General features: G+C 42.5%; 1 protein-coding gene across 2 annotated transcripts in view; it reads left to right on the plus strand.

Annotated features, from left to right (window-relative positions):
* CASTOR2 (cytosolic arginine sensor for mTORC1 subunit 2) overlaps nucleotides 1-12,757 on the plus strand; it is a 76,666-nt gene extending 63,909 nt beyond the window's left edge. For both annotated transcript variants that reach the window (XM_063297427.1, XM_063297419.1), the window contains exons 5-9: nucleotides 883-1,006; nucleotides 1,703-1,813; nucleotides 3,009-3,091; nucleotides 8,310-8,404; nucleotides 11,190-12,757. In XM_063297427.1, the coding sequence (XP_063153497.1) occupies nucleotides 883-1,006; nucleotides 1,703-1,813; nucleotides 3,009-3,091; nucleotides 8,310-8,404; nucleotides 11,190-11,255 (479 nt within the window). In that variant the 3' untranslated portion in view covers nucleotides 11,256-12,757. The remainder of the gene's footprint in view (nucleotides 1-882; nucleotides 1,007-1,702; nucleotides 1,814-3,008; nucleotides 3,092-8,309; nucleotides 8,405-11,189) is intronic.
* Nucleotides 12,758-14,524: the final 1,767 nt, after the last annotated feature.

The raw sequence follows: 14,524 nt of genomic DNA on the forward strand, positions 1-14,524 counted from the left end.
CAATGCTTCTTTTCTCATCCAACCCATAGAAGCTGATTGCCCTTAGTCTGGGGGGACATCGTTGTATTACAAAAGCACTGGTAAATGCCTAAGAATCCTGGCTTTTCAGCTCCTTCCTTCTGTGAAATTCAGCCTGTGTCATTCCAGCCTGGAATACAGGTGAAGGCCTGGAGGTTTACCAATCTCATCCCACTTTTCAGCTAACTTTTAAGAGTTTCTTAGCTTAGTTTTTTTCTTAGAAAAGAGTTTCTTTTTCCTCCAAAGGGAAGGACAATTAGTATCCCCATTCTGGAACCTATGCACTTGTTTTCCTTTTGTTGGGGCATGTCAAGGAAATGGGTGGACAGTGGATTCTGCAAATCATAAACATTCCCCAACGTGCTTCTTTTTTTGTTACTACTATCAGTAGTGATGATGGTGGAAGGGCTGGTATGCCTGTACAGGGTTTTTCAAGGACAGGCCTGTTTCTCAACCCATACACTCTGAAAGCGGAGAAGGAGATCCACTGCAGTGGGTCCCTAGATATACTATACTGTATAGATCTGCCATATAGTCCTCAAGATGCCTTCCCCAGAGCATAGGATTGCAATCTCTGGCACTACAAGCAAGTCACCATCAAGTGTGCAATCTGCCATTGGTCTGCAACCCAGGATGTGGGGATGGTTGAATACCCCATGTTCCTTGCATGTAGAAAACTAGCATGCCAGGAAAATGTTGTCCCTGTCATGCTAGTTTTCTCTCTCTAAAAAAATGTTTGCGTTGTTTTGAATGCAGATTTTTTTCATCCTGCTGCTGCTAGAAATGGTGGAATCCATACTGCAGTTTTATCTTTTCATTAAGAATGAAGCCTTAGACTTTGCTGTCTGTCTCCCTCTCTTCCAGTTCAGAGGCCTGTCATCCACCCTCTTTCCAGTCCGAGTAACATGTTTTGTGTCACCAGCCTGGACCCTGATACCCTTCCCTCTGTTGCTACACTCCTTATGGATGTCATGTTTTACTCCAATGGGTATGTTCCAACTAGAGGATTTTCTTTTCTTTTCTAAACATGTTTATTTTAATCACATTAGGAATATTTCTCATAGCAGTGGGATGAAGGTAGATCTTCCTTCAATAAACATGTCCACAAACTAGACCAGCCTTCCTTAGCCTGGTGCCTCTTGGACATATCTTGGACTACAGCTTCAGTCATCTGCAGCCAGCAAGTGTTGTTATCCAACCCATTCAGAGGGAAGGCACAGCTAGATTTGGCTGTTTTTCATGTAGGGCTGCAATACACGAACCATGTAGCCATCCTGAGATTCTAGGGAGCTGTTTTGCATATACCATGTTTTCTTCAACTCCAAGGGAACATGGTCTGGACCAGTGTTTCTTAACCTTAGGAACTTTTAAGATGGGTGGACTTCAACTCTCAGAATTCCCCCAGCCAGCATGCTGTCCAGGAACAAATAGATTTCAGGGCTCTTCTAGGCACTGCTGAAATCCAGTGGTGGGTCTAGACCCATAATTTCAGAAGTGATGTTTAGAAAAACTCCCCTCAACTTTCTACTGCTCAGAGGAAGAACCCATAAATCCAGTATTAATAAATCTCCAAACCATGATTAATTAGGAACAGTAATTTGATAGCCTCAGTCCATATCTAGTAGACTTTGTGCAAGATGAATGGACCTAACCATGATTGTCTTTGACTCTTTCTTTACTCCAGAGTAAAAGATTTAGTGGCAGGCAATGAAGATTCTGAACACATTCGTTTTTTCTCTTTTTCTCTCATTGAGGGATACATTTCTTTGGTGATGGATGTACAGACGCAGAAAAGGTAAGGACTGGGACTGGCATCACAAATCTTCTTGATAGAGGCTGAAGCACTTGTCAAGATTTTGGATGTCTCAAAGTTATGTGCATTGTTGAGAAGTGACTAAAAAGAGTCCCAGAATAATTAAGGAGCTCTTAGTCCAATCTCAGAGTGTGTAACCTTGTTTTTATTTTACCTCAAAGTGAGTGGGATTCAGAAATAATAAAAACAACAACAACCAGTTGAGCCAGTTTGGTCTAGTGGTTTAAGGCACCAAGCTAGAAACCAGGAGACTGTGAGTTCTAGTTCCGCCTTAGGCACAAAAGCCGGCTGGGTGACCTTGGGCCAGTCCCTCTCTCTCAGACCAAGAGCCAATCAGGCGTGGTATGAGAGTTCTAGTCCCGCCTTAGGCATGAAAGCCGGCTGGGTGACCTTGGGCCAGTCCCTCTCTCTCAGCCCAGCCCACCTCACGGGGTTGCTGTTGTGGGGAAAATAGGAGGAGGAAGGAGTATTTGGTATGTTCCCTGCCTTGAGTTATTTATAAAAAGAATAAAGGGATAAAACATCTAAAAACAACAACAACAATTTATTAAACTTGTATGTCATCCAACTCTCAATGAAAAACAACTGATCCAGAATCATCTGGCAAGGCTAATTCTGTGGTAGGAATGTCCTTTGATGCCTCCATAACTCTCCTGGTCTTTTAAAATATGTTTATTTTAAAAATCAGATAGAAAGAGGGCATGCTGCACAATCAATACGCCAGTCTTTAGAATCACACTTACTTTCAGGAATGCTTTTAGGCCACTCGAGTGGGATATATGCTGGTCTATGACGGTAATACAGATTTGATTGATTGGAATGGGATAAAAGCATTCAGGAGAGCTCCTTCACGTTCTTAAAAATGGATGTTTTCTAAGTAACCATGCCTACCATGACAACCATTTTGTAAAAAGACAAGTTTCCCATGAGAGCCATTTCCTGAGGTGGGCTCAAAATTCCAGTTATACCCTACAATCCAGAAAGGTTGTCTTCCTGGACTAAACCATCTTTTGAAATCGAGAGCTGTTAACTGAAGACCAAAATATATATATATTGAAGACATCACTCAGTCACCATTGAATTATTAAACAAAGAATTTATTGCATCTATTTATATATATATTGTTTTGACATTTCTTTCTTTTTCTGCTCATTACTCTCCCTCTTTCCTTGTTTAGATTTCCTAATAATCTGTTGTTTACAAGTGCATCAGGAGAACTCTGGAAGATGGTTCGCATTGGAGGGCAACCTCTCGGCTTTGGTATGTAACATACTGGTTGGCTGCTGGCCCTCTGCTTTCTCTGTTGCCCCATCTGGATCAAGAGAAACCCCTCTGCTCTCCCTTTGTGTTTTTGTTTTGTTTTGTTTACTATTGTTGCTGAAACACATCCACATCTCTATGGGAAGATTATCTGAAAACTGCCACAGTTGCTAAATGCTCCTCCAGGCAGATGATGAAGATACCTTCATTATTCTGAAGGTATTACAGGTAGTCCTCGCTTAAGAACAGTAATTGGGACCAGCAACTTCATTGCTAAGTGACACGGTCATAAAGTGAGATATCACGTAACCACACTGACTTACGACAGCAGTTGTGGCAGTTCCGGTTACACCAGAAAAAGGTAACAGATCATCTGTGAAGCATCTTCCAGCAAAATGGATACCCACTCAACTTTATCAAAAAGTGCCTCACCACCCAACCCACTACAACCCAACAATCAGAAGCTATGAAAAGGAGAACACTGCCATATATCAGAAACATCTCAGAAACCACCAACAGACTATTGCAACCACATGGCATCACCGTAGCACATAAACCAGCTAGAACTCTTCAAAACATATTAAGTAACCCAAAAGACCCAATAGCCCAAGAAGAAAAAACAGGAGTTATTTACAACATACAGTGCAAAGACTGTAACAGCCACTATGTAGGAAGGACAGACAGGCAGAAGACTAGCAGAGCGCATCCATGAACACCAACTAGCAGTCAGAAGACACGATGAAAACTCCTTAATCTTACAACACATGGACAGACTCAACCATAGTTTCAACTGGGAAACGGTGAGCATCCTAAACCAAGCCAAATCCAAAAAACGCCAGAGAATTCCTGGAAGCCTGGCACTCAGACAAAGCAGCCATCAACAGACACATAGAGGTAAACAACATTTACATACCATTCAAAAGAGACAATAGAAAAGCCAATAGACCAGAATACCTCCTCGCCAGCAATCAACACCCAGATATGCAAAGATTAACACTAGGATTAACACCAGATGAACCATCAAACAGCACAATATACCCTAATCAAAGAACTATTAACTCAGTCAACCAACCAAGCAGCAAACAACAGCCCAATCAAGGATCTCCCAAGGAGAGAACAACACCTCCACCAACACAAGCTGGACAAACCATATAAACAGAGCAAGGCCCACTCCCTCTTTGCACTGAAGATGTTGCCTAGTCTGGCAATGAAACGTCTGCAAGAAAACAACAAGGCTCAGAGAGCACCACGGACTTCACAGTTCCAGTTGCCATCATTAAGTGAATCCCATGCGGTCGTTAAGCACAGCATCACGTGATCACCATTTTTGACCCCTTTGACTTTGCTTGTTGAAAGCTGGCAGTGAACGTCGCAAATGGCGATCACGTGATCATGGGAACACTGCAACGGCCACAACTATGAGGACCAGTCATAAGTCTCCTCGTTCAGCGCCGTTGTAACTTCAGTTGCTGAACGAGGGGTCATTAAGTGAGGACTACCTGTACTCCAACTCCTTTTCACCTATACTGACTCCTGTGTGTTTCCAGACGTAGTCCAAGTGTTGATTATCATCCATTAAATAACTTGACCTGAAGAGGGAAGCAACCTTGCCAAGTTTGCCTTTTGGTAAAGGGTGTTGTGGGCTGGTCATGTCCATCATGGCAGCTTTCATGAAGGGGAAGCCTTTTTATGGGAGCCTTTGGGTGAAAACACCAAATTTGACTATTATCGATCCCCAGTTTAAGCTATTTAAAGGATAATGCCAGAACTTTCCTCTCCCTTCAAATTAAAGGAGTATCCTCCCATCAACCCAGGGATATCTCTAAAGGATCAATTGGTTTTATTGTCATCATCAAGCCCTTTCCTCATCTGGAAGTTCTTTTTTCTCCTCTGTTTCCATATATATCTGTGGTAACATGATAAGGCAGAACTTGGGAAAGATATAAAATTGTGCAGTCACTTGGTTAATTGGATTCCTCGTTTAAACATTAACTTTACTGAATAATTTTAAAAGGGTTGCAAGCAGGTTCCCATAATGTTGCAACCTACCTGTAGGATGTCCATCCTGGCTAGCTCAGAGTCTCCCAAATCTATCTCCCCTTAGTTCCCCCTTCGCCCCAAAATATAAACTGGGAGGAGGTACCCTGCATTAATGTCTTTTGATTGGCAGTTCTGTTACCCAATCATTGCAAACAATACGAAAATAGCTGTTCCAAGGTGACTCAGAAAGCTCCATGGCCAAATGGAGATCTCGTTGAGATTTGAGCAATGTCTATATTAGGATTACATAACCCTTTTTCAGGCCAAGAGCCACATTGATCTTTGAATAGTGTGCTGGGGGACTCACGGGACAACATTTAAATTTGATTTAGTGCCAACTCAGTTGAATACAGTGATTAAATACAGTGAATAGGATTGCTCCTCGTGTGTTTCATAACTGTCAGCTTGGGTCATGTGAAGAATTAGAAAATGGTGGCAACTTTTGAAAGCGCTTTTGGGGAAGGGCGGCCCTGTAACTTAAGGTTGTGCATCTCTGATTAATGTAGCCCAAAACAACATCATTTGTGCACAAGAAAAAAGTGGCAGCAGGCTTGGAGGAACCTGGAGCGCCAAATATACTTTAATAAGAAAAAAATGTTGAAAAGCAAGCTGGGGGAGCAGAGGAATCCAGTAACCCTGTTGCAAGTGCCAAGCGTGCTCTGAATATTGACTGACTGTCAGAGAGAGACAACACTTGGGGTGGGGGAAGCCATGGAATGAAGTAGCACGGAAAAGAGCATGGCTGGCTGATGGGCATCATGAATTGAAGGTTCTTGTGCTGGCCTGATTGGGGTGACCGCATTTTAATTGTTACCTAGTTCTGGATGACTTCCACACAGCTAGGAGCCATTGCAACCAGGCCCAGCTGAAGATATTTTGGTGTTTGGGCAAAAGGTTAAGATGATGCCTCTTGCTTGCCCAGTTGATGCCTGAATAAATAAGCTGAGGCAGTCATCTCTTTCTGTCTAATAAAAGGGCTGGCCCTAATAGCCTGCTACCTATTATCTAGAGTTTTCTTCTGCATATAAACTTCCTCTGTTACTCTGCCTTGGTGGAAGTCATTTTAACAGTGTTGCATTAAATCCCACATTAGTAAGTCTGCAGGCTTCCCCTGTTCTCTCAGCCCTTCCTTTCTTCTTACCTTTTCCTTGCCATAAAGATTATATACTTGGTAGCCTGCTGTCAGCCTTCCCAGGTAAACCAGACAGGAAACACAACCAAATGAGCTAAGTCTACTTTATTGTAAGGCTACATTGACAGAAACTTACAAGTCTGAAAGTACAAATCTCCCGCCATCACCTTTACAGCCCAGTAACTTAGGGAGGGTCCCTCCTGAGCCTCTTGCTCTGCCCACTGTGCAGCTGTGGGCCATGCTCCCACTTATCTGACCATTCCCTAGGCAGCATCTCTTTGTCTTGTCTCCCAAGGACATTCCCACATACCATTACACCTGAATGGTTGTATATGGCTTGCTTAACGGCTCTCCCCTGTGTTCATAAATGCTTTAAGGCCAAGGAAATGCCAACATGAGAGGGACAACAACTCACAGCAGGGAACAGATGATCTTCTGCAAACATCCCTTTTTCAGAGACAGAAAGAAAAAGGCAGATTTTGCACAGTAGTTTTACATGATAGCAACAATTAATTCTTCTTGCAAGCCTACTTACAGGATAAGTTCAGGAAAGTAAGGTTTCGAGGCAGTGATACTGTCATTGCTACATTCTTTGCAGTTGACAGTTCTAATATGCCAGGTTGCCCTTGTTATGACAGAGCTGGGAAGGGAGGAAGACATAAATCTGGGACTTCCTTCAGCACAGGGGTGAAGAAGGCCCCTGAGAGAGTGCCAGAGTAAATTGACCACTTAGTGCAGTGATAATGAGGCTTTCAAGTTTTTACTATTGCTTGTGACCATTTCTGTACAGAAAGTCAGCAAAATAATCCAACCATTATTGGATTATTAGGTGCTCTGAATACTGAGAATTGTAGCTTCAGTTCATCTGGAATGTACCACACTGGGGAAAAGTGAAGACTGAAATAGCATATATAAGTTAAGTGAACCACGTCCACCCTTCATTTCTCAGCCTACTGTTTCCTAGAATTTTGGACTGCAATTCCTATAATCCTCGCCCACTGATAGGTAGGTTGGTAAAAGATCTGGGCCAGAACATCTGGAACGCACCTCACTGAGGCACATAACACAGAGGGATGGGCTTTGCTTTGTTGCAAAACCAGGAAACAAGTTCTGAAGATTTAAATCCCAATTCTTGCTCTAAAAATAGTGTCAGAACTATGCACCCCGCTCCCCCAGCTACATCACCTCCCATATATCTATGTCCAGATGATGACAAATGGGCCAAAAGTGAGTATCTCTTCGAATGTATTATTCACGTCTTATCCCTATTGCCTTGAAGTGCTGTAGCTGCTAAAGGACTGTAAGGGCAGGGAAGGGCAGCTGCCTCTGTGCTGCTTCAGAGCTGATTCCGGCAACCACTTCCTAGCATCTTCCATCATATCATTTTCATGAAACAGCCGAGATGCTGCTGCAACTGTCCACCGTTTTATTTTTCCAGAATGCCCTGGAGGGACCCAAAAGAATTGCCACCATAGGAAGAAGGCAACTGTCCATCCTGTCACCAAATTAATAATGGTCTGGTAGAAATGCTAACACATGTCACTATTTATATCGGTTTATTATATTTGACATCCTCTTTAGAACAAGTGAAAATGTGGTCCAGTGTCCCACGCAAATTGAAACAAAGGCATGCCTCTGCTTTAACAGTGAGGCCAATTTGGCAACAACCCAGCACTTACAAGTGGACCTCTGTGAAGCTCTAAAGTTAATTTTGGGGGAGGGGAGAGATGGTTTCAAATGGATCCAGTCTGGCGAGATTTCACTAGCTTTGCCTGAACTTTCCAGATAGGTCTGCCACAGACTTTACAAGCCTTGAAATTTCACAAATTCTTGGGGATGGGGGAGAATTGCTGAAATCCCTGTTGCAATGATGCTTGAAAGGGTTTCTGATTCCTAAATAAAGCAGAGGTTTCTGAATAATGCGAATAGGCTACTCTATGCAGAGTGTTGCTGTAAATTAACTCGGACATTATTGGGGCTCGGAGAACTATAGCCAGCTCTCTTTTTGCCAACATGAAGTTGTAATGAGCTTTTTCTTCTCCCCAGATGAGTGTGGAATTGTAGCCCAGATCTCTGAGCCTTTGGCTGCTGCAGACATCCCTGCCTACTACATCAGTACTTTTAAGTTTGATCACGCACTGGTGAGTTCGTTGAGTTCAATAATGTCTGTGCTACTTTTAAGTCTGTTGCCTTTCTGATGTATTGAGAATCTCCAGACAGCCTTAGCCAACACATCAGGAGAACCCCAAGTTGGAGAAAGCTTATCTGCATGGACCAGTAAGCAGCTGCCCATCAATTCAGAAGTAGCCTTACCTGGAGATGCTGGAAACATGTTTTTCCTGACTAAGCCTCAGCATTTCCATCTTTCTTATAAGAAGGAACAAGATTCTGGAGGGCTCCAGAGGACATTGTGTTGCTTATTTGTATGGAGCTGATAGAGGCATGCTACCTAATGAAATTCCCTCCTGACCTTTGGCTTTTCCATCTGAAGCTTCAAAACCTTTCAAATTGCCCTTGTCAGTAGGGATGACTGTCCATTTTTGTACTGATTTGCCATTTTTTAAAAACTTCTAATAAATCCAAATTAGAAATTTGGATTTATTTTAGAAAAGTGTGTGTGCTGGTTGTGGGAGTTTGTTCCTCTTTCCTTAATAACCAAAAAGCCAGGCACACTTGCAAAAGTGTGCTCTTTTGGGGCTCTTTGAAGAACACTGGTTTCTTCCCTAGTGCCTCCTAGAACAACCCTCAACCACACTGTGCACTTTAAAAAGGAAATGTAAAACATCCCCCCCCCCAGGGAGAACCAACTGTAGCCAAATTTTGTTCACTTCACATTCATTCAACATAAATCTCATGGGTGTGACACATGCAAATTCACTCCCAGCAAGTTTCAATGCAGAATTCTTTTTGTCTCTACAGTATTTGCTTTACCTTGTCACTATGGGGAGGTTTTCTTTTTTTTTTTTTACGTAAGTTCTTTACAGTTTTTCTCTTCTGTTTGACACCACAGCCTGGACTAATTAATGGAACTGGCTTTTCAAGCCAGGTATTGTGTATTTCTCCCCCCACCAACCCCCCCCCTAATTCTCATGGGGGTGTCCATTATTTTTCCTGTTAACCACACATTAAGCTTCTTTCCACCGCCTGACCTTTTAACCCATTAAAAGCTTAAGCAGAAAAGCCAAAATTGCTCGTCTTTTTTTTAGTCTCTTTGCTATTAGCATAACCCTCTTCTTCCAGCTTGGAACTGTGGTGTATATTTAACAGCAGAAAGTCAACATGATCTCAGATAGTGAAGGTCAAATGATTAGATTCATTGGGTTTACTTTCCTTGAACATTAACCATAGCAATGAGATAAGCCCATCAACTCCTATCTCAAAACTAACACACTGACCTATTTCTCACTCATGTGATAACTTCTGCATCTGGATCCTACCTCTTCAGATGGAGGCTCATGTTACTAAATGCTCATCTACCCATAAGTAAGCTCCAGGCTGAGAATTTATCAAGTCAAGGGAGAAAGCTAAGGTAGAATCCTTCTCCATGCATATGTCATTCCTGCTTGTGCAACACCAAATATTTATTCCCATTTGGTTTTGATCATTCTCCTTTGGTTTAATAAACAATAAGCTGCTTATCTTCTCCTTCCAAAAGGAGAAGAAAAAAATTTGAAACGTTAATGGGGGGAGTGTGGAGTTGTTCCACTTACCTTAGTTACAAGGGGCCAGTTCATTACGTAATTCTCCTTAGCTTCCCACACTTCAGTGAAAACACAGGGGTGCTCCAGATCAGGGAATGTAAGCAGTGGCCAGGTTTAAATGCAAAGGTGTGGTTTGTAATTTTCTTTTTCCTATGCAGACAATCTATTGATAGTCTAAATTTCAACTAAGACATGTGCATCTAAAAATGATGGGTTGGAGCAGGTTTATTCAAAATACAGAAGTCTCATTGAAATGAGTGAGTCATAACATACTTAGGTACCATCCATTTCCTTGGTTTAAAAGTGCCTCTGCTTCTGGATCCAATCCACATTTCTATCATCAGAAATTCTTTGTGGACTGATGTATTCCATGCAACAAAGTTTATATGGTTAGTTGTCTGAGATATGTTTAAACAGATGATAGAAAACAGATTAGACATTAAGTATGTCCTACAACAGGACATAATGGTACCCACTTAAGTTAGTTAATATTACTTATTAGATTTATATCCCAGCTTTATTTTATACAAGGCACTGTATATAATGCTCCCTCCTCTTCCCCACAACAACAACCCATGAGGTAGATTGGGCTGAGAGAAAAAGAGATCAGCTCAGTATCATCCATCTGGCTTCTGTGCCTAAGCAAGAATTCCTAGGATTCACAATCTTCTGGTTTCCAAACCAGCACCTTAACACTACACCAAATTGGCTCATTGTGAATTCTCATATTTAGAGCTCTGCATTTCAGTTAAACTTGATTTATTTATTGCAACTTATTTATACCGCCTATTGCTAATGGCACAAGATGGTTTACATAATAGAAAAATAAAGCCATCATAATGCAGCATAATCCAAAAGAATTACAATTTATTTATACTGCCTGCTTCTAAGAAGTCGAAGTGGTTTACCACATGGTAGAAAAATAAACCTAACCTAATGCAACATAATCCAAAAGATGGGCCCATATCCACCATCCACACCAACAGTCCATCAGAACAAGATGGCTTGCCCTGTTCTGCAAAAAGGCAAGCAAGGTGGGCCTCCCCAATACCTCACATACAGGAAGTATTTCATAACATGGGGGACACCTTGGACCTCCCACTCCTGATGGGGACCCAGAACAGCAGAGCATGAAAGCACTGGATAGGCTGAATCTGGTCAGGAGAAACAATCCCAAATGCCAATTTACTATCTTGAGCCTCCTTTTGTTCTTTCCCCCCAACAGGTACCAGAAGAAAACATCAACGGTGTTATCAATGCACTCCAAGTCAGTCAACCTGAAAAATATTAGGATTTTTTTTTTCAGAACGGGACCCAGGTGTATTTTAAGACAAAGAATTCTTCTCAGTATTTCCTTGGAATGGGGTGGGAGATTTTTTTCCTTTTTTTTTTTTTACTCCAAAGAGAGCATGGGAGAAATATTGTCATGCCACGAAGAAGTGACGAAACAAAAGACTATTGCACAGGCAATTAACTCCCAGTAGCTTTTTACAAAACAGTAATAAAAAAATATCTTCAAGGCAGGGAGGAGATGAAGAAAGAACCTTTGGGATTAAAGCACTGTGAAGGTTTTTTTGGCATTCGGCTCTGAAGCAAAATGTCCCTATTATGCCGTTTGTTTTTTTCCTTTGGTTGGTGTTGTTGGCCAACACTACAGTTGTCTCCACAGTGAACATGCAAAGCTGGAATTGCTGACGATTCCAACCGACCAGAAAAAAGCAGCGTGCGCATGTTCTTTGGATCCTCTTGCTAGCCAGATTGGGTAATGTACCCAGAAATGACTGGAACAGGAAGGCTTCACGAGGCATTTCTCAACCTGGGCTTGTGAACGTGCTGGACTTTGATTTTCATAATTCTTCAAGCAGCGTGGCTTTTCAGGAGTCAGCAACAAGCTCCCACAGATACTCTCTGGCCTGTAGCACCCCTCACTGGTGCCCATAAGACTCAAAACAGCCCTTTAAAAACATTTCAATTGCAATGGCCAATCTAGCAAGATTTCATAAGATCTCCTTGAGAGTTCAGGTGACAATGCCAAAATCCATCTCTTTGTGTGTGGGGGTCCCTGCTATCATGAGTGATTAGCTCTATCTCATCAAAAGGTTGCTGAGCCTGATTAAGCTTCATTCCCAGCCCCATCTCTCTCGGTGTGTCTCCGCTCTAGCAAATCCCGATCTGGAATTGATTTGCAAAGCTGACCTGATTAGACGAGCAAGAAGCTGGAGCCCATGTTTAGATATAACACTAAGATTTTCCACTCTGATAAGTTCATGGTTGTGATAGCCCAGGGGCTCAAACCATGCCCCCCCTTCCCGCAAAGCCTTGGATGCAGCACATATAGCTCTTCCAGACATTGCCACTCACTAAATAAAGATTGTTAATGTGACCGATAGGGAAGTTGTTTAATATGTAGGGAGTAATCATGTGAATGGAACAGAATTAAGTTCATTTAAATTAAACTAAGCCAAGTATACAGTAGTCTTTGTCCTGGCCCTGACTTGCCTTCAGTGAAAAAGGGTGGCTCCTGTCCTCCCAGATGCTGGCAGCTGTGCTCTGCCCGCTGCTGCTTCCAAGGTAACCCAACCTGGCTGGGAAGTGCCAGGGTGCTGGTACTAAGGAGAAGCCAGATTTCTCAGCAATTCAATCTTAGTCTTGTGCAAAGGTTGGCCAATATATGAGCTTCAGGGGAAGAGAGACAAAGGCTGTATGGATCGATAGCGGAGTAGCACACTTACGGAGAGGAAAATGTTGAACTGGATTGCTTCCTCTTGAATAAACCAACCATTTTAGACAATAGTCCTCTACACATTAGTTAGCATGAAATTCAGGAACACCTCTGGTTGTACTGTTGTTTCAGCTGAAAGACGAAATTGAATGCTCCAGTTTTTACCGGGAAATAGAAGAAAAAAATAAGACATCCATTGATAGGAAAACAGAAATAGAAAGCCCTTGATTTGAAACCCAATTGAAATGTAGTGGGGGATACTAGGTCATGCATGTTAGAACATCCTGTGGAAAACCACATTTAAGAATAACCGTCCTGTGTTTAATGCCACAAACATCTTCATTAATGGCAGTCTTCACAAACTGTATCGAAGGAAGTACCAGATAGTATACAGCAAATGACTTGTGAATGGCCTTTCATCCCAAACTTTTGGCTAAAATAGTATCAGTGTTAAGATGACCACTGACAAAGATCTGCACAAGCTGAAACTAGAATGAATGTGAAATACACACTCTGGCTGGTTAATTTGCTATTCTGGCTGTTGTGCTGACACAGACAAATTATTTCAGAAAACCATGGTTAAGTGTATCGCTAGGCTGTTCTCTTGGTGTCACAACAGGCCTCTTCCCCATTTGACTTTCTTTTAAAGATTCTTAAGTCGAAAGGCAGCTGACAGGAAAGCTAACACCAGGCTCTACTAACTCATTTATTTGCGCCCTCCCTCTCTCTCGAATATTTGCAGCTCAGGGTTTAACTGTGGAGTCCTTGGTGCTCTCTGAGCCTTGTTGTTTTCTTGCAGACGTTTCTTTGCCAGACTCGGCAACATCTTCAGTGTGAGCCTGAAGCATTTGACAGCCATACGTGCTCACCCTGAAGATGTTGCCTAGTCTGGCAAAGAAACGTCTGCAAGAAAACAACAAGGCTCAGAGAGCTCTAAGGACTCCACAGCACTCTCTCTCAGATGATTTGTGATTGTCCGTGTCACTTGTGGTTCCCAATAGAAGACAATATCCATAGCTCAGGGTTCAACTGTGGAGTCCTTGGTGCCCTCTGAGCTTCGTTGTTTGCTTGCAGACATTTCATTACCCAACGAGGTAACCTCATCACTGATGAGGTTACCTAGTCAGATAATGAAACATCTGCAACCAAATAACCCGAGCTCAGAGAGCACCAAGGACTCCACATTGTGGTTGCCATTTTGTGGATGAACACACACACACACACACACACACACACACCAGCAGCCATTTTGTAACTGAAGCTACCACATGCTCTCGCATTCCCAAATGGCCAAAAATGTTGCCTAATCCTGTATGCCCCAGGTGACCCTTGGATGTGTGTTTGGGTCTATCTTGGGAGTTCTGTTCCTCTCTGCTTTCCTCCAAAGTATTATAGGGGAATATCACCACAAAGTGAGGAATGAAAAGGAAGTCGTCTGGATTCCCAAAAAAGGCATATTCCATCCTGCATTCTGTTTCTCCACAATGACCATGGAGAGGCCTTCAACTGCAAGATATCATTGGTGACAGGAGGTGACTGGCACATAAATTAGCAGGGATATTTTGCACACTGGAAGGTCCAGGGCAGGTCCACGTGAAATGACCCTTCCCTGCGTGACATCTTGACAAGCAACCACAGCCAGAGATGAGACTGAGCTGCTTGCCCAAGTAACCTAGCCTAACATAGAATTTCTTCCTACCTGCATCATTTCCTTTGTCTGAGTGAAGAGTGGCTGCTTAAAACTGAGCAGTGAATTACATCTGTTTCTACCTATTCCAGTAATGGTGCTCTCCAGATGTGCTGGACTACAGCACCTATAATTCTCAACCAGCATGATG

The sequence above is a fragment of the Candoia aspera genome, chromosome 1 (assembly GCF_035149785.1).
Source record: "Candoia aspera isolate rCanAsp1 chromosome 1, rCanAsp1.hap2, whole genome shotgun sequence".
Classification (NCBI taxonomy): domain Eukaryota; kingdom Metazoa; phylum Chordata; class Lepidosauria; order Squamata; family Boidae; genus Candoia; species Candoia aspera.